Source organism: Cetorhinus maximus, chromosome 21, assembly GCF_964194155.1.
Source record: "Cetorhinus maximus chromosome 21, sCetMax3.hap1.1, whole genome shotgun sequence".
In the NCBI taxonomy this organism is placed as follows: Eukaryota; Metazoa; Chordata; class Chondrichthyes; order Lamniformes; family Cetorhinidae; genus Cetorhinus; species Cetorhinus maximus.
The window spans coordinates 43,789,789-43,810,704 of NC_135899.1; the positions used below are offsets into that span (position 1 = coordinate 43,789,789).

The 20,916-nt window shown below is 44.8% G+C and overlaps 1 protein-coding gene across 1 annotated transcript in view; it reads left to right on the top strand.

The window, feature by feature from the left end:
* The window catches only part of col9a2 (procollagen, type IX, alpha 2), a 173,372-nt gene that overhangs the window by 34,861 nt on the left and 117,595 nt on the right, over positions 1-20,916 (top strand). The window contains exons 6-7 of the mRNA XM_078566890.1: positions 7,764-7,799; positions 7,962-7,985. Of these exons, the coding sequence (XP_078423016.1) occupies positions 7,764-7,799; positions 7,962-7,985 (60 nt within the window). The remainder of the gene's footprint in view (positions 1-7,763; positions 7,800-7,961; positions 7,986-20,916) is intronic.

Sequence of the window (20,916 nt, forward strand, 5' to 3'; positions counted from 1 at the left end):
TTGGTGACAGATGAATCCTGGGTCGAGCATTGGGGAAGCCATGTTAGAACTAATGGTTCACCAATATCCTTTTAGGAAGGAAATCTGTCATCCTTATCTGGTCTGGCCTACATGTGACTCCAGATCCATAGCAATGTGGTTCACTCTTAAATGCCCTCTGAAATGGCCTATCATGCCAGTCAGTTGTATAAAACCGCTACAAAATCACAAGAAAGGAATGAAACTGGACGGACCACCTGGCATTGACCTAGGCACTGGAAATGACAACGGCAATCTCAGCCCTGTTGACCCTGCAAAGCCCTCCTTAATAACATCTGGGGGCTAGTGCCAAAATTGGGAGAGCTGTCTCACAGACTAGTCAAGCAACAGCCTAACATAGTCATCCTCATGGAATTATATCTTACAGATACTTTCCTAGACACCACCATCATTATCTCTGCGTATGTCCTGTCCCACCGGCAGGACAGACCCAGCAGAGGTGGCGGCACAGTGGTATACAGTCAGGAGGGAGTTGCCCTGGGAGTCCTCAACATCAACCCTGGACTCCATGAAGTCTCATGGCATCAGGTCAAACATGGGCAAGGAAACCTCCTGCCAATTACCACGTACCGCCCTCCCTCAGCTGACGAATCGGTGCTCCTCCATGTTGAACACCACTTGGAGGAAGCACTGAGGGTGGCAAGATCACAGAATGTACTCTGGGTGGGGGACTTCAATGTCCATCACCAAGAGTGGCTCGCTAGCACCATTAGTGACCTAGCTGGCCGAGTCCAAAAGGACATAGCTGCTAGACTGGGTCTGCAGCAGGTGGTGAGGGAACCAACGAGAAGGAAAAACATACTTGACCTCATCCTCACCAACCTGCCTGCCGTAGATGCATCTGTCCATGACAGTAACGGTAGGAGTGACCACTGCACAGTCGTTGCGGAGACGAATCCCGGCTTCACATTGAGGATACCTTCCGTAGTGCTGTGTGGCACTAACACCATGCTAAATGGAATAGATTTCAAACAGATCTAGCAATTCAAGACTGGGCATCCATGAGGCGCTGTGGGCCATCAGCAGCAGCAGAATTGTACTCAAACACAATCTGTAACCTGGCTGAAGGCACTGGATACTGCAAATGCTATGGGCCCTGATAATATTCTGGCAATAGTACTGAAAACTTGTGCTCCAGAACTTGCTGTGCCCCTAGCCAAGCTGTTCCAGTACAGCTACAACACTGGCACCTACCCAGCTATGTGGAAAATTGCCCAGGTATGTCCTGTACACAAAAAGTAGGACAAATCCAATCTGGCCAATTATCGCCCCATCAGCCTACTCTCAATCATCAATAAAGTAAGGGAAGGGGTCATCAACAGTGCTATCAAGTGGCACTTGCTTAGCAATAACCTGCTCATTTACGCCCAGTTTGGCTTCCACCAGGTCCACTCAGCTCCTGACCTCATTACAGCCTTAGTTCAAACATGGACAAAAGAGCTGAACTCTTGAGGTGAGTTGAGAGTGAGTGCCCCTGACATCAAGGCCGCTTTTGACCGATTGTGGCATCAAGGAGCCCTAGCAAAACTGGAGTCAATGGGAATCGGGGGAAACTCTCCGCTGTTTGGAGTCATACCTAGCACAGAGGAAGATGGTTGTGGTTGTTGGAGGTCAGACATCTCAGCTCCAGGACATCACTGCAGGAGTTCCTCAGGGTAGTGTCCTCGGCCCAACCATTTTCAGCTGCTTCATCAATGACCTTTCTTTCATCATAAGGTCAGAAGTGGGGATGTTCGCTGATGATTGCACAATGTTCAGCACCATTCGCAACTCCTCAGACACTGAAGCAGTCCATGTTGAATTGCAACAAGACCTGGGCAATATGCAGGCATGGGCTGACAAGTGGCAAGTCACTTTCACGCCACACAAGTGTCTGGCAATAACCATCTCCAACAAGAGAGAGTCTAACCATTTCCCCTTGACGTTCAATGGTATTACTATCATTGAATCTCCCACTATCAACATCCTGGGGGTTACCATTGACTAGAAACTGAACTGGACAAGCCATATAAATACTGCGGCTGCAAGAGCAGGTCAGAGGCTAGGAATTGTGTGATGAGTAACTCACCTCCTGGCTCCCCAAAACCTGTCCACCATCCACAAGGCACAAGTCAGGAATGTGATGGAATATTCCCCACTTGCCTGGGTGAATGCAACTCCCACAACACTCATGAAGCTTGACACCACCCAGGACAAAGCAGCCCACTTGATTGGCACCACATCCACAAACATTCACTCCCTCCACGACCGATACACAGTAGCAGCAGTGTGTACCATCTACAAGATGCACTGCAGAAATACACCAAAGCTCCCTGGACAGCACTTTCCAAACCCATGACCACTACCATCTAGAAGGACAAGGGCAACAGATAGATGGGATCACCACGAAGTTCCCCTCCAAGTCGCTCACCACCCTGATTTGGAAATATATCGCCGTTCCTTCACTGTCACTGGGTCAAAATCCTGGAACTCCCTTCCTAACAGCAATGTGGGTATACCTACACCACATGGACTGCAGCGGTTCAAGAAGGCAGCTCACCACCACCTTCTCAAGGGCAGCTAGTGATGGGCAATAAATGCTGGCCCAGCCAGCGAAGCCCACATCCCTTGAACGAATAAAAAAAGACTGTGAGACCCTTCCCCATATTACAGGACTCACTGAGACCCATCAGCATTATAGATCTCACTCGGAGATCCCTCCCCATGTTATATATTAACGATTTGGACGTGAACGTGGGGGGCACAATTGGGAAATTTGCAGATGACACAAAGATTGGCCGAATGGTGGATAGTGCAGAGGATAGCCATAATCTCCAAAACAATATAGATGGGTTCGTGAAGTGGGCGGTAAAGAGGCAGATGGATTTTAACATAGAGAAGTGTGAGGTCAGACATTTAGGGAGGTCAAACAGTTATCGGGATTACACAATAAATGGGAGTATACTAAGAGGGGTAGATGAAGTGAGAGATCTTGGCGTACAAGTACACAGGTCCCTGAAGGCAGCAGTTCAAGTAGACAAGGTTGTAAAGAAGGCATATGGAATGCTCTCCTTCATTGGCAGAGGTATAGAATATAAAAGTAAGGAAATAATGTTGGAATTGTATAAAACACTGGTGAGGCCACAACTGGAGTATTGTGTGCAGTTCTGGTCACCACATTACAGGAAGGACGTAATAGCTCTGGAGAGAATGCAGAGGAGGTTTACACGAATGTTGCCAGGGTTGGAAAAGTGTAGCTACGAGGAGAGATTGGATAGATTGGGGTTATTTTCCTTAGAACAAAAAAGGCTGAGAGGTGACTTGATTGAGGTGTAGAAAATTATGAGGGGAATAGATAGAGTGGACAGGATAAAATTTTTTCCCTTGGTGGAGAATTCTAGAACCGGGGGACATAGATTCAAGATAAGTGGCAGAAGGTGTAGGGGGGAGATGAGGAAGAACTTTTTTACGCAGAGGGTAGTGGGTGTCTGGAATTCGCTGCCCAAATTGGTGGTAGATGCAGAAACTCTAAACTCTTATAAAAAGTACCTGGATCTGCACCTTAAGTGCTGTAAGCTGCAGGGCTATTGGCCAGGTGCAGGAAGGTGGGATTAGAAAGGGCACCTGGATGTCCTCGGGCTGGCATGGACAAGATGGGCCGAATGACCTCCTTTTGTGCTGTAACTTTTCTATGGTTCTATGGTTACAGGTCTCACTGTGAGAACCCTCCTCATGTTACAGGTTTCACTGTGAGATCCTTCCCCATGTTGCAGGCCTCACTGTGAGACCCTTCCCCATATTACAGGTCTCTCTGTGAGACCCCTCACCATTACAGGTCTCACTGTGAGACCCCTCCTCATGTTACAGGTCTCACCGCGAGACCCCTCCACCCCTTCCCTCTCTGGGGCTTCTGTTTCTGACTGGGTGCCCAATTTGCTCCCATTCAAATTATTTCAATCCCTACAAGCTCTGGGTTTGCAGCTTCGCAGTTTGAATATTTTCAGACCTCTTTCTGTCGAACAACTATCTTTGTGTGCGCTGATAATGCAAACAGAATGCTTGACTCATGTTGTCCGGAAGCATGGGACTAGTAGGCTGGTAGGGAGGAGGTGGTATAGAGATTGGTTGTAGTGATGGGAGAGAATTATAATAAATCAAATAACTCACAATAATACAATAACATTTTAGTATTGGATCAAAACAGTGAAAAATGTTGGCAGATTTGTTTTAAAGATAAATTTTGTAACTGAATTGTTGGCTCATGAGAGGTAAGAACTTGTCCAACTTGGCAGGAAGAATAGAAAAGTACTATACTATTCAAATAGAGAGAGATTGTATAACCCTGTGGTATCGGGGGATCTGGGTGTCCTGGTACAGCATCACAAAAAGTTAGTAAGCAAGTACTCCCAGTGTTTGTGAAGGCAGAATGTTGGTGTTTATTGCAAGGAGAATGGGATACAGAAGGAGATAAGTTTACTGCAGCTGTACAAGGCTTTGTTGAGACCATGCTTGGAGTACTGTGTTTAGGGCTCAATTTGAAAAAGGATATACTGTAATTACATTTGTTTTTCACTTGACTCATTTCTGGGATGAAGGGCTTATCTTACGAAGAAAGGTTGAACAGGTTGGACCTTTACCCATTGGAGTTTCGAAGAATGAGAGGTGATCTTATTGAAACATATAAGGTCCTGAAGGGATGCGAGGGCGGATACCGGGAGGCTATTTACTCTTGTGGGGAGGCTAGAACTAGGGGACACAGTTTAAGAAGAGGTCTCTCTTCTAAAATGGAGATGAAGAGAATTTTATTTTATCTCAGATGGTGGTTAGTCTGTGGAATTCTCTTCCCCAGAGAGCAGTGGAGGCTGGATCATTGAATTTATTCAAGACTGAGTTAGATTTTTGATAGACAAGGGAGTCTAGGGTTATGGCGGACAGACAGGAAAGTGGAGTTGAGACCACAGCTAGATCAGCTATGATCTTATTGAATGGTGGAGCAGGCTGTAAGTGCTGAATGGCCCAGTCCTGCTCCTCAGTTCTCTGTTCCTGCATATCAAACAACTAAAAGGTGCACCATGTAAGTAAATAGTAGTTTATTGAAAGGATCCTTCCCTCTCAAAAATGCCATTAATGTGAATGGTTAATTATTATTGGATTTTCAGCTGTGGAAATATTGGCGAATAAACGGAACGGCCAATCGGGCTGTAGGTTTGTGTCCTTACATTTTAGCTGAAAATTATTTGATGAGTTTGTGGCCCCAGGAAATTGCAAATAAATCAATTGTTGATGAATTAATGCAAGTATTTTCCTGTAAATGTTTGCATTATATTCGTTAATTTTCAGTTATTTGTTTATATTGAAGAAATGGAAATGCAAGTTGTTTTACTGTCTTTGAAGTTGTCTGCTATTGGTACAGATTAGCCAATATAGCACAGAACTGGTACCAAGGAAATAGGTGAGCTTGTGTTTGATTCATCCTTTGCAAGGACTGAAAAGCAATTGTCCAATATTGGTGAGGCATTCTGTGATATTATTCTGGTAGACAAAATCAAGTGTGGCTTATGCGTTTTTATTTTAAAAAGCGATGCTAACTTCATAATATACAATGGTTGTTAGTAAGCTGTGACCTGGTTATAAAGTGAAAATAGAATTCATATCCTGGTTATGATTAACTTTTTGCTTATGGGTTGCATTCTTGCCTCCAGAGTGAAATATAAATCTTCTTATCCCAGACCTGGATTATTGGTAGTGAGAAGTCACTTTGTGAGCCCTGTGTAAGGGGACCAAAATCAAAACTACATTTAATGCCAATTTATTCCCATTACGTACTAATTAGAAATTGAAATGTAGAAGAGGGGTTCATAAGCATCAGGAGATGTCCCTGTGTGATGCTAAATGATTTTTGATTCCATTAGTGAGTGATTACAACTCTATAATCTGATCGGTGGGTTTAAATGTTGGAAATTTTTTTACAAAGTAAGGTGCTTTATGAATGTCATTTGAATCCTAGGAGAACTGTTGACTTTTTTTGCACTGGACTTCTCACAGCAGATTAGTCACTTAACCAGTGATTTTTGAAGAGTTGAACCTGAAGTCAGTTTTATTTTGTGGACCTGTGATGCAAACCAGAAGGTGAATAAAATGACCTCAGGAGGGTTTGCAAAGTTGTTGATGAAAATATTGCTGAATTAAAGATAATTCAGGGTTTCAGTTGAGAAACTGTATACCTCCTAATAATTCAAAGTTTTTACTCAAAAAATTGGATTAATCCATCACTTGAATTGAGCAGTGTCAATCACTGTTCAGCGAGTAATTTAACAATGTGGTCTGCGCTTATTTTGATGTTAATTAGTTCTGGTTATTTGAAGTTAAATCCCTTTGGTAAGGTAACAATTTAATGGTCACAAAGATTTGAATATAGATAAATCTGAATGAATCAACTTCAAATTAAGGAGGGTGGATTGCATTGCATTGCACAGATTGATTAGGAAGGATGTGAGTGTCCTTGAGAAGGTGCAGAGGAGATTTACTAGAATGGTTCCAGGGATGATGGATTTTAGCTACAACGCTAGGTTGGAGAAGCTGGGATTGTTCTCCCTGGAACAAAGGAGATTGAGAGGAAATTTGATACTGGTGTACAAGATTATTACAGATATAGAGAGGGTAGAAAGAGATAAGATGTTCCTGTGAGCTGATGGTTCAAGTACTCGGAGACGTAGTTTATGGTTTCAGACGAGAGATGCAGGAAGATGTGAAAAAGAACTATTTTATGCAGTGAGTGGTAATGACTTGGAACATGCTGCCCATGATGATGGTGGAAACAACAACGATGAATGATTTCAAAGGGAAATTGGACAGTCATTTGAGAGACATAAACTTGCAGGTCTATGGAGAAAGAGTGGGACTGATGGGATTGCTCTGCAGTGAGCCAGCATGGATTTGATGGGCTAAATAGCCCCCTTCTGTGCTGCAATGTCTGTCAATATATCTGTTATAAGTCTCACTGTCAGAGCCCTCCCCATGTTACAGGTCTCACTGTGAGACCCCTCCTCATATTACAAGCCTCACTGTGAGATCCCTCATCATGTTACAGGCTTCACTGTGGGACCCCCTCCCCATGTTACAGGCCTCAGTGTGGAACCCCTCCCCATGTTACAGGCCTCACTGTGGGACCCCTCCTCATGTTACAGGCCTCACTGTGGGACCCCTCCCCATGTTACAAGCCTCACTGTGGGACCCCTCCTCATGTTACAGGCCTCACTGTGAGACCCCTCATCATGTTACAGGCCTCACTGTGAGATCCCTCATCATGTTACAGGTCTCACTGTGAGACCCTTCCTCATGTTACAGGACTCACTGTGAGACCCCTCATCATGTTGCAGGTCTCACTGTGAGACCCCTCCTCATGTTACAGGCCTCACTGTGAGACCCCTCATCATGTTACAGGCCTCACTGTGAGACCCCTCATCATGTTACAGGTCTCACTGTGAGACTCCTCATCATGTTACAGGTCTCATTGTGAGACCTCTTCGGTGTTTTACATCTCTTTCCATTTTCTTTAGTATTGATGTCATTGGAAATAAAAGTGGGAAAGATATCAAAGGAGGCTGCTATCACCCATTTTGAACCATTGCACAAAGTTGTGGTTTAGCGTGATAACTTTTAATTTCAGTGGTCTGTCTTCACTCTGCTCCATACTTGTAGCTAGGTTTAATATAACCATTAAGTGTTTTTTTTTACTTTTCCAGGGTCAGGTCGGTTTTCCTGGACCTCCTGGACCAGCGGTGAGTATAACCCATCCCCCACCATTATATTACCTCCAACTCTGCTGATATCAACACCAGCCCTTTCACTCATTGAAAGACAATTAAATGCTTTGTCAATTATTTGTCCATTGGTCAGATTTTACAAGACCTTACTGATGACTGTATTTTGTTTATTTTTAGGGATCTGGAACCATGGGACCACGTGTAAGTTTAACAGATTAATAGAAATGTAAATTACTATCTGTCACATGTGAGAAGGTGGTGATGTTTTTAGCAGTTTTAGGTGGGGTTGAATTTTAATTTTTCCAACACAGGTATGGGGAAGTGAGCTTAAGACGTTCTGCTGTTGAATGTGTTTTTCCCATTTCCATTTTGTGCCCAATGAGAGGGAAGTTGAAGCAGATTCAATAGTAACTTTTAGAAAGAAATTGGATGTACACCTGAAAAGGAAAAAAAATTGCAGGGCTATGGTGAAAGAGCAAGGGACTGGGACAAAAATAATTCAACACCTAGATTTGGCAGGCTTCTTTATCAGTGGAAGTGATTGGAGTGTGCACTACAATTATGATCAACCCTGACATAAAATGCCAATCTGGATCCTTTATAACCTAGATTTCCATATCAAAAGAGGCCCTATCACTTGAAAGCTGCAGGCACTTTGGGCACCTGGTGGGAGGCAAATTTCAAACCAGATAGAGAAAAAAAATCATTAAAACAAGCAGTTAGAAAGGATTCCAAAAGGCTAGGTTATGCTTAACTAACTGGATGGAATACTTTAGAGTAGACATGGGCACTGTAGTAGATGTTGTTGCCTTGGATTTTCAAAAGATCTTCAATAAGGTGCCACACAATAGGTTGACGACAAGAGGCATGTGGAGTCAAGCAACAAATAACTGAATGGATAGAAAGTTGACCAAATATTAGAAAGTAGAAGGTAAGATTAAAGGATAGTTGGTCAGATTGGAGGAAGGTAGAAAGTGGTGCTCCACAAGCGCTGACCCAGTGCCAACTATTTACAATCTATATTAATGACTTGGATTCAGGGATAGAAGGTACTATAGGTAAATTTGCAGATGACACCAAAATAGGTGGGGAAGTAAGTTGCAATGAAGAAATAAGAAATTTACAAATGGATGTGGATAGGTTAGGGGAATGGGCCAAAATTTGGCAGATGGAGTTTAACGTGGATAAGTGTGAGCTTATCCATTTTTGGTTGGAAGAATAAAAAGGCGACTTATTATTTAAATGGAGAGAAACTTCAGAATGCTTCAGTGCAGAGGGATCTGGGTGTCCTTGTGCATGAATTGCTGAAAGCTGGTATGCAGGTACAGCAGGTAATAAGGGAGGCAAATGGAATTTTGGCATTTATTGCTAAAGGAATAAAGTATAGAAATAGGGAAGTGTTGTTGCAACTGTACAAGGCATTGGTGAGACCGCACCTGGAGTACTATGCACAGTTTCGGTCTCCTTACTTGAGGAAGGATGTAGTTGCATTAGAACCGGTTCAGAGGAGATTCACTAAATTGATTCCAGAGATGCGGAGCTTGTCTTATGAGGAGAGATTGAGCAATTTAGGCCTGTACTCACTAGAGTTTAGAAGGAAGAGAGGAGATCTAATTGAGGTATATAAGATGCTAAAGGGGATAGACACATTAGACATGGAGCGGATGTTTCCCCTTGAGGGGCATTCTCGAATGAGAGGCCATAGTTTTAGGCTAAGGGGTAGCAGATTTAAATCTGAGATGGGCAGGAATTACTTTTCTCAAAGGGTCGTGAATCTGTGGAATTCACTACCTCAGAGTGCAGTGGATGCCGGGACGCTGAATAAATTTAAGGAGAAGATAGACAGATTTTTAATTAGTAATGGGTTGAAAGGTTATGGGGCGAGGGCGGGAAATTGGAGTTGAGGCCGAAATGAGATCAGCCATGATCGTATTGAATGGCGGGGTAGGCTCGAGGGGCTGGATTGCCTATTCCTGCTCCTAGTTCTTATGTTCTTTTCACTATTATTCATAATTTTCATTAATGATTTGGATTTAAGACAAGTAATTTAATATCCAAGTTTTTAGGTGAAACCAAGCTTGGGATTATAGTTGACTCTGATGAAGAATGAAACATGATACAAGAAGATGTCAAAAAATTGGCAGTCCGAGCAGGTTAAGTGGCAAAAGGAATTGAACAGATAAATGTGAGGTGATGCGGTTTGGCACAAAAAATAGAAACATGACCTACACCTTAGAAAATAACTAACTCAAGGCTAGGAGAGCCAAGGTAGCCAGGGATACAAGAGAACAATCATTAAGAGCAACATCACAGGTCAGCAAAGCAATGAAAATGTTCATAAAACGCTGGGATTTATTTCTAAGGGCATAGAATTCAAAAGGGAGTAAAATTATGTTAAAATTGCATAGGCCTCTCAGCCTGCACTTAGAGTAATGACAGGTTTGGTCTCCATACCGTAAAAAGGACATAGAAGCACTGGAGAAAGTGTGAAAAAAAAGATATACAAGAATGATACCAGAACTGAGAGATTACAGCTATTGAGAAAAATTGAACAGATTGGAGCATTATTCTGTAGAAAAGAGATGATTTAAAGGTGACCAGCTAGAGGTCTTTAAAATTATGAATGGTTTTGACAGGATAGATGTGGAAAAATGGTTCCAAATGTGGAACAACTCAAAACTGGGAGCCGTAAATTCAAAAGAAAAACAAAAATAAAAGTTGGGTACTACTAAATCCAATAGAGAGAAAAGGAAAAATTAGTAATCGAGAAAGTAGAACTTGCTACCACAAGAAGTGGTTGAGGCAATTACCTGAGATGCATTCAAACTAGGTGAATTACATGAGAGAAAAGAGGACAGAAAGATATGTTGAAAGGCTGAGATCAGGTCAATGGAATAAGAGGAGATTCGTGAAGCATAACAGCCTGTTTCTGTACTGTGTATTTTATGTAAACCTATGTAAAATGGTCACATCACCAGTGTTAAAGGGGCAGTCTAAGACCACTGACCCCATCCTGAGGCTGTTATCATCCCATTAACACAAGGAAAGGCCATGAAAATTAACCCCAGAGAGAGAGAGAGAGAGAGGAAGAGAATTAAAAGGGTAAAATTAGTATACTTGCACCACTTAGCAGTTGCTTACTGAGTGACACTGAGATGTCAGATTCTTAGCCTGTCATTGAGCTGATCCTGTCAGACAAGGAGTTGCAGGGCACCCACTGAGTGTCAAACCTCTGAATCAAATTGCAACCTTACATGTAAGCAAGGTGCATATCGAGGTGAATGTACCAATGCCATTTCCTGGTGTACCAATACCTGGTCTGCCAATGTTAATGCCAGATATACCAAGGTTTACCAGTGCTTAACTGCACATGTACCAAGGCCTGGTGCATCATTACTTAATAATCCAATGTCTGGTACACCAGCACCAACACCTTTTATCTGTACTGATAAGCCAAGTATGAGAGTCTCGAACAAGAGTCATATTGGACTCGAAGCGTTCACTCTGTTTTACGCTTCACAGATGCTGCCAGACCTGCTGAGTTTTTCCAGTACTTTCTGTCTTTATTTCAGATTTCCAGAAGCCACAGTATTTGCTTTTATTATATAAGCACTAATACTGCTGCTGCACCATTACCAATACTTTAGACACTGATGCTAGGTGACCCAAAACCAATATCTGGGGTTTTGCTTCTGAATAATGCCTAATCTTCTAATTCCCATGGATATGTGAGTCTGAAATCTCCAGACATATAGATAAAAGCAAAATACTGCGGATGCTGGAAATCTGAAAAAAACCCAGAAAATGCTGGAAAAACTCGGCAGGTCTGACAGCATCTGTGGAGAGAGAAACAGAGTTAACGTTTCGAGTCCATATTTTTCTCTCTCCACCAATGCTGCCAGACCTGCTGAATTTTTCCAGCATTTTCGGTTTTTATCCCCAGACATATCACATTTTACTTGTATCTGAAATCTGAAGAGTATGAAAAATGTGGGGATAACGTGACCCCATTGATCACAGTTCCTTGGTCAGAAAGCTTTGGTAAATCTCTGATCCTGAGACATGAGTTAGGATCCCGTCATTGAACTGGCGGAATTAAAATTCAATTAATTAAATAAACCTGGAATAGAAACCAACATCAGTAATAGTGACCTTGAAACGACCAGATTGGGGTAAAACCTAATGTCCTTTAGGGAAGGAAATCTGCTGTCCTCACCTGGTCTGGCCTACATGTGACTCTTGACCGATAAGAGTGTGGTTGACTAACTTCTGAAATGGCCTAGCAAGTCAATCAATTAAGGGATAGGGAATAAATGCTGTTCTTGCCAGTGATTCCCACATCCTGTGAAGGAATAATAATAAAGAATTCCTCCCTTTACCAACATTCCTCCTTTGGCCAATATAACTGAAACAAATTAACTGATAATTCATCTCTTTACTGGTCAGGGGATCCTACATAGAATTTACAGCATAGAAAGAGGCCATTTGGCCCTGGTCTGTGCTGGTGTTTATGCTCAGCAAAAACCTAAAATTATATTGCCTCTCTAGGAATCAAACGCGGACTGAAAGAGCAAAATGTTTGCTAACCACTGAACGACCATGGAGCACTGCTGCGCTTCCCCCTGCCGATCACTCATTTGATTACCATTGTAATATGGACTGAAATAATTGAAATGACAATGTAACCGATCAATTTTTGGCTACATGCTCTGACTCAGATTTTCGTTCCCGGGTTGGAGACAGGAGAATTCCTGAATGTACGAACCCAAACTTTAAAAATGGCCACCTGCCTGTCGGATTTTCGTTCCGGGGGAGGGGTGTTGGGGGGGGTGGCGGCAGGCTAAATTGGAAGTTAGGCCCGCTGCCCCAGAATGAATATGGAAGCTGCCGGGTGTGGAGGTGGACAGGGCGGAAGGCCTGCCTCTGGACTCTGGCGCTGTGTTGGATTACATTTAAAAAAAAAACCAAAAAACAGCCCCCAGCCCTCACCCCTCATCCCCTTCACACTCCCACACACTCCCCATGCCCCATCCATGCCAACCTATGCCACCTCATGCTCCCACCTACCCCTCATGACCCCTAATACCCCCTATGTCAACCCATGCCCCTCTACTCACCCCCATGGCCCATCATATCCCCCACATCCTCATTGGCCTTTATAGCCTCATCTCAACTTAGTGTCAACTCATGCCAACCCATGTGCCCAATCTACCACACTTTGCCCTTACCCCTTCTATGCCAACTCACCTAGTATCCTTTGACAGTTCATTAACAACTTTGACAGTTCTGAGACAGCTTGACAGTTCCAATGAGCTTAGGCACTTTTTACGCATAATCACGGTTACTTTTAACAATCCCAAAGCATGCCTTAAATCTGCCAAAGGTGTCCCGGGACTGGATCCAAGAGGAATACTTTACCAAATGAATCCACCAAGCTCAGACCTCCTCTTATAAAAACAAAAAGCTAAAAGCTACTGCGGATGCTGGAAATCCAAAACAAAAACAGAATTACCTGGAAAAACTCAGCAGGTCGGGCAGCATCGGTGGAGAAGAAATCAGTTAACGTTTCGAGTCCTCACGACTCTTCAGCAGAACTGAGTATAGTTAGGAGAGAGGTGAAATATAAGCTGGTCTAAGGTGGGGGGGGGCGGGGGGAGAGAGAAGTTGAGGGTGTGGTGATTGTGGGGATAAGCAAGCAGTGATAGGAGCAGATAATCAAAAGATGTCACAGACAAAAGGATCAAAGAGGTGTTGAAGGTGGTGATATTATCTAAGAAAAGTGCTAATTAAGAATGGAAGGCAGGATACTCAAGGTACAGCTCCAGTGGGGGTGGGGTGGAAAGACTAACAAAGTTTTAGTTTTAGATTTAAAAATAATGGAAATAGGTGGGAAAAGAAGAATCTATATAAATTATTGAAAAAAAAAAGGAAGGGGGAGGGGGGAGAAACGGGGTGGGGATGTGGGGAGGGGGAGTTTAAGATCTAAAGTTGTTGAATTCAATATTCAGCCCGGAAGGCTGTAAAGTGCCTAGTCGGAAGATGAGGTGCTGTTCCTCCAGTTTGCGTTGGGCTTCACTGGAACAATGCAGCAAGCCAAGGACAGACATGTGGGCAAGAGAACAGGGTGGAGTGTTAAAATGGCAAGCGACAGGGAGGTTTGGGTCTTTCTTGCGGACAGACCGCAGGTGTTCTGCAAAGCGGTCGCCCAGTTTGCGTTTGGTCTCTCCAATGTAGAGGAGAGCGCATTGGGAGCAACGAATGCAGTAGACTAAGTTAGGGGAAATGCAAGTGAAATGCTGCTTCACTTGAAAGGAGTGTTTGGGCCCTTGGACGGTGAGGAGAGAGGAAGTGAAGGGGCAGGTGTTGCATCTTCTGCGTGGGCATGAGGAGGTGCCACAGGTGGGGGTTGAGGAGTAGGGGGTGATGGAGGAGTGGACCAGGGTGTCCCGGAGGGAACGATCCCTACGGAATGCCGCCAGGGGGGTGAAGGGAAGATGTGTTTGGTGGTGGCATCATGCTGGAGTTGGCGGAAATGGCGGCGGATGATCCTTTGAATGCGGAGGCTGGTGGGGTGATAAGTGAGGACAAGGGGGACCCTATCATGTTTCTGGGAAGGAGGAGAAGGCGTGAGGGCGGATGCGCGGGATATGGGCCAGACACGGTTGAGGGCCCTGTCAACGACCATGGGTGGAAAACCTCGGTTAAGGAAGAAGGAGGACATGTCAGAGGAGCTGTTTTTGAAGGTAGCGTCATCAGAACAGATGCGACGGAGGCGAAGGAACTGAGAGAATGGGATACCGTCAAAAAAAAGGACTCCATCCCATTCTCTCAGTTCCTTCGCCTCCGTCGCATCTGTTCTGATGACGCTACCTTCAAAAACAGCTCCTCTGACATGTCCTCCTTCTTCCTTAACCGAGGTTTTCCACCCACGGTCGTTGACAGGGCCCTCAACCGTGTCCGGCCCATATCCCGCGCATCCGCCCTCACGCCTTCTCCTCCTTCCCAGAAACATGATAGGGTCCCCCTTGTCCTCACTTATCACCCCACCAGCCTCCGCATTCAAAGGATCATCCTCCGCCAACTCCAGCATGATGCCACCACCAAACACATCTTCCCTTCACCCCCCCTGGCGGCATTCCGTAGGGATCGTTCCCTCCGGGACACCCTGGTCCACTCCTCCATCACCCCCTACTCCTCAACCCCCACCTATGGCACCTCCCCATGCCCACGCAGAAGATGCAACACCTGACCCTTCACTTCCTCTCTCCTCACCGTCCAAGGGCCCAAACACTCCTTTCAAGTGAAGCAGCATTTCACTTGCATTTCCCCTAACTTAGTCTACTGCATTCGTTGCTCCCAATGAGGTCTCCTCTACATTGGAGAGACCAAACGCAAACTGGGCGACCGCTTTGCAGAACACCTGCGGTCTGTCCGCAAGAAAGACCCAAACCTCCCTGTCGCTTGCCATTTTAACACTCCACCCTGTTCTCTTGCCCACATGTCTGTCCTTGGCTTGCTGCATTGTTCCAGTGAAGCCCAACGCAAACTGGAGGAACAGCACCTCATCTTCCGACTAGGCACTTTACAGCCTTCCGGGCTGAATATTGAATTCAACAACTTTAGATCTTAAACTCCCCCTCCCCACCCCGTTTCTCCCCCCTCCCCCTTCCTTTTTTTTTCAATAATTTATATAGATTCTTCTTTTCCCACCTATTTCCATTATTTTTAAATCTAAAACTAAAACTTTGTTAGTCTTTCCACCCCACCCCCACTAGAGCTGTACCTTGAGTATCCTGCCTTCCATTCTTAATTAGCACTTTTCTTAGATAATATCACCACCTTCAACACCTCTTTGATCCTTTTGTCTGTGACATCTTTTGATTATCTGCTCCTATCACTGCTTGCTTATCCCCACAATCACCACACCCTCAACTTCTCTCTCCCCCCGCCCCCCCCACCTTAGACCAGCTTATATTTCACCTCTCTCCTAACTATACTCAGTTCTGCCGAAGAGTCGTGAGGACTCGAAACGTTAACTGATTTCTTCTCCACCGATGCTGCCAGACCTGCTGAGTTTTTCCAGGTAATTCTGTTTTTGTTTTAGACCTCCTCTTACCTTGTCTAATCTGCACACTCTGGGTTTCACACTCCTGGCCTACCAAAATCTCACTTCAGTGGAGGCAGCTGGTGATTTCAATGGCCAGATGCCTCTGTAAACTGTGCAAGCACGAACTCCAGCCCAATTCCACTTCTGCCCCTTCGAAATACAGGAAGGCAGCGGCGTAATATTATTGCCACTTGACAAGTAATCCAGAGACCCAGAGTAGTGCTCTGGGGTCCTGGGCTGGAATCCCACCACGGCTGATGGTGGAATTTGAATTCAACAAAAACCTGACCATGAAACCATTGTCAATTGTCATAAGAACTCACCTGGTTCACTAATGTCCTTGAGGAAGGAAATCTACCGTCCTTACCTGGTCTGGCCCACATGTGACTCCAGACCCACAGGAACGTGGTTGACTTTTAACTGCCCCCTGAAATGGCCTAGCAAGCCACTCAGTGTAGCAAACCGCAAAGAAGTCTGAAAAGGAATGTAATCGGACGGACCACCCGGCATTGACAAATGCACCAGAAACAATAACAACAACTCAGCCCTGTCGACCCTGCAAAGTCCTCCTTACCTCTGGGGGCTAGTGCCAAAATTGGGAGAGCCGTCTCACAGACTAGTCAAGCAACAGCCTGACATAGTCATAATCACGGAATCAAACGTTACAGGTAATGTCCCAAACACCACTATCACCACCCCTGGGTATATCCTGTCCCACCGGCAGGACAGACCCAACAGAGACGGCGGCACAGTGGTATACATTCAGGAGGGGGTAGCTCTGGGAGCCCTCAACATTGACTCCGGCCCCCAGGAAGTCTCATGGCATCAGGTCAAGCTTGGGCAGGGAAACCTCCTGATGATTACCACGTACCGCCCCCCTCTCAGCTCCTCCATGTTGAACACCACTTGGAGGAAGCACTGAGGCTGCCAAGGGCGCAGAATGTACTCTGGGTGGGGAACTTCAATGTCCATCACCAAGAGTGGCTAGGTAGCACCACTACTGACTGAGCTGGCCGAGTCCTAAATGACATAGATGCTAGACTCAGTCTGAGGCCGTTGGTGAGGGAACCAACAAGAAGGAAAAACCTACTTGACCTTGTCCTCACCAATCTATCTGTCACAGATACATCTGTCCATGACAGTATTGATGGGAGTGACCACCGCATATCCTTGTGGAGACGAAGTCCTGTCTTCACATTGAGGATACCCTCAATCTATCTAGATTTTGAACAGATTAAGCAACTTAAAACTGGGCATCTATGAGACGCTGTGGGCCATCAGCAGCAGCAGAATTGTACTCAACCACAACCTGTAACCTCATGAGGGGCACATTCCCCCCTCTACCATTACCATCAAGCCGGGGGGATCAACCCTGGTTCAATGAAGAGTGTAGGAGGGCCCAGGAGCAGCACCAGGTATACCTAAAAATGAAGTGTCAGTCTGGTCAAGCTACAACAAAGGACTACTTGCATGCGAAACAGCATGAGCAGCAAGTGATGGACAGTGCTAAGCGATTCCACAACCAATGGATCAGATCTAAGCTCTGCAGTCCTACCACATCCAGTCATGAATAGTGGTGGACAATTAGACAACTAACTGGAGGAAGAGGATCCACAAATATCCTCATCTTCAATGATGGGAATATCCCAGCACATCAGTGCAAAGGATAAGGCTGAACCACTTGCAACAATCTTCAGCCAGAAGTGCTGAGTGGATGATCCATCTCGGCCTCTTCCTGAGGTCCTCAGCATCACAGATGCCAGTCTTCAGCCAATTCAATTCATTCCACATGATATCAAGAAACGGCTGAAGGCACTGGATACTGCAAAGGCTATGGGCCCTGACAATATTCCGGCAATCGTACTTAAGACTTGTGCACCAGAACTTGCCGCGCTCCTAGCCAAACTGTTCCAGTACAGCTACAACACTGACATCTACCTGGCTATGTGGAAAATTGCCCAGGTATGTCTTGTACGCAAAAAGCAGGACAAATCCAACCTGTCCAATTACCCACCCATCAGTCTGCCCTCGACCATCAGTAGAAGGGGTCATCAGCAATGCAATCAAGAGGCACTTGCTTAGCAATAAATGCTCACTGATGCTCAGTTTGGGTTCTGTCAGGGCCACTCAGCTCCTGACCTCATTACAGCCTTTGTTCAAACATGGACAAAACAGCTGAACTCTGGAGGTGAGGTGAGAGTGAATGCCCTTTACATCAAGGCAGCATTTGACCGAGTGTGGCATCAAGGAGCCCTGGCAGAACTGGAGTCAATGGGAATCGGGGGAATTTCTCCGCTGCTTGGAGTCATACCTAGCACAAAGGAAGATGGTTGTGGTTGTTGGAAGTCAATCAACTCAGTAAGAGGACATCATTGCAGGAGTTCCTCAGGGTAGTGTCCTTGGCCCAACCATCTTCAGCTGCTTCATCAATGGCCTTCCTTCCATCATAAGGCAAGAAGTGGGGATTTTCGCTGATGATTGCACAATGTTCAGCATCATTATCAACTCCTCAGATACTGAAGCAGTCCATGTCCAAATGCAGCAAGACCTGGACAATATCCAGGCTTGGGCTGACAAGTGGCAAGAGAGAATCCAACCATCGCCCCTTGATGTTCAATGGCATTACCATCGCTGAATCCCCCACAATCAACATCCCGTTACCATTGACCAGAAACTGAACTGGACTAGCCATATAAGTACTGTGGCTAGAAGAGCTGGTCAGAGGCTAGGCATTGTGTGATGAGTAACTCACCTCCTGACTCCCCAAAGCCTGTCCACTAGCTACAAGGCACAAGTCAGGAGGAGTGTGATGGATACCCTGCATTTGCCTGGATGAGTGCAGCTCCAACACTCAAGATGCTTGACACCATTTAGGACAAAGCAGCCTGCTTAATTGGCACCTCATCCACAAACATTTACTTCCTCCACCACTGATGCACAGTGGCAGCAGTGTGTACCATCTACAAGATGCACTGCACAAACTCATCAGGGCTCCTTAGACAGCACCTTCCAAATCCATGACCTCCACCATCTAGAAGGACAAGGGCAGCAGACACATGGGAACAACACCACCTGGAAGTTCCCCTCCAAGCCACTCACCACCCTGACTTGGAAATATATCACCGTTCCTTCACTGTTGCTTGGTCAAAATCCTTGAACTCCCTCCCTAACAGCACTGTGGGTGTACCTATACCACATGGACTGCAGCAGTTCAAGAAGGCAGCTCATCAGCACCTCAAGGGCAACTAGGGATGGGCGCTAAATGTTGGTCTTGCTGGTGCGCACATATCTCTTGAATTTAAAAAAACAAAACATGCCAGGTTCAGGGCGGCACTTAGGATTTCCAGCTGTATCCTGGATTTTTGCCACGATGGAGGGATTCTCCAGCATGGCGAAATTCTGGGCCTATGATTACAGTTATGTCAGTTATGCTATAAGAATGTACCTGGACACAATGAGAATAAGTCAAATTGGCCACAGTTGAATTTAGCTTGACCTTTGAGGGAACACAAAGGTTAAGTTAGTGGAAAATAGAAAAGTTAGTTCTTCTGTGTGCGCAAGTACTTAAACAGCAATGTATTCTCAAAGCAGGATATAAGCCATAAAATGACCAAGAGCCTGTAAGTAAAAGGTCACGTATGGATTGTTCTGTATTACGGACATTCTAGCGGTACCAGCATTGATGATTATCAAAATACTGGCAAGAAAAACCTTGTTAAGGGAATTTTGAAACTTCTGATTTCATGAGGTTGTCATTGTGGTCAGAGTGCTATGAACTGTTGAAACAGTGAGATGCTGGATGCTGGATGATGTTTATCAATCATGTGAAATGCTTTGGGCTCTTTGGGAGTCCTGTAACAGTCAAAAAGGGCATTTTGAAACAGTTCATAAGGACTCTGTCCTTGAAGGGTGATAGCACCTTTCATCTCTCACAGAGCTGACCATGCAGGGAGTAAATAATCTCTGATTGTCAGAGGTTTTGAACACCTGTACAGAGGAGTATAGGACAGGCGCGTATTTTTCCTTTGTCTTTCGCTGTACAGCTGTAAATTGGTTAACATGGCAGAAGTTACATATTTTCCTCTGGGCATTTGGTCAGCGTTCCAGTTGTCTACAGGGACTAGAAGGGACCAGTTAGGCTGGGTAAAAGGAAAGCTGGTGAGTATTGTTCAGACAATGTGTGACCTTTTAGCCTCTTGGCTGCTTTAAAGCAGAGAGCTGGAGGCCAATTTTCTATGGCTAAGTTAAAGACAGAAGACCTGGGTGAAAGAGACCCGTTGTTTTCTGTGCATTAAAGTAAAAAGATTGAAGGGCAAGGCTGAGAACTGTGTGGAAGATTCAGCTTTGTGGATATCATCCAGATGCTGAATGTGTGAACCTTGGATCTCATAGTAAGATAGGGAGTTGGATGTAAGGGGCCAGTTGTCCTGCAGGTTGAAAAGTGAAGCATGAATTCGATTGGGAGGATTCAGCTTCTGTGGGGTATTTATAAAATGAGGACACAATTGAATTGAAAGAAATCAGTTTATGAGTTTTATTTTTCATTGATGGGGTCCTGCAAGTTCATCAGCTATCAGTGCGCTATTCATATCCTTGTAATTTTGAAACATAGTTCACTAAAATTAATTTGAGAATTTTATAATTCTATACCTTTGCCAGTGTCATTATTTATTCTGTTCAAGTCTGAATCCTTGTAACAGTTCAAATGTTACACAATTTTAATTCAGATCTTGAGATATTGGCATGCTCGACATTGCTCATCATTTCTTACTAAGTTGTCTCTGACTTTGCTTTTTGAGATAGCCAGGTTTGACTAGGCTGCAGCAGTTAAACCAGCCCATGGAGAACCTGTATTTTAAAAGTATTTATTTACGTGGATGTTGAGGTATCCCTAAATTCTGGACACACTTAGTGCAGAACCCACATTCTCCTGCTGCTTGAATGGCTATCAAACCATGGGGGCCCTGCTTGTATCCAATCTCCCCCAGCCCGGTGGGAGGGGCCAGACGATAGTCCTGTGTTATA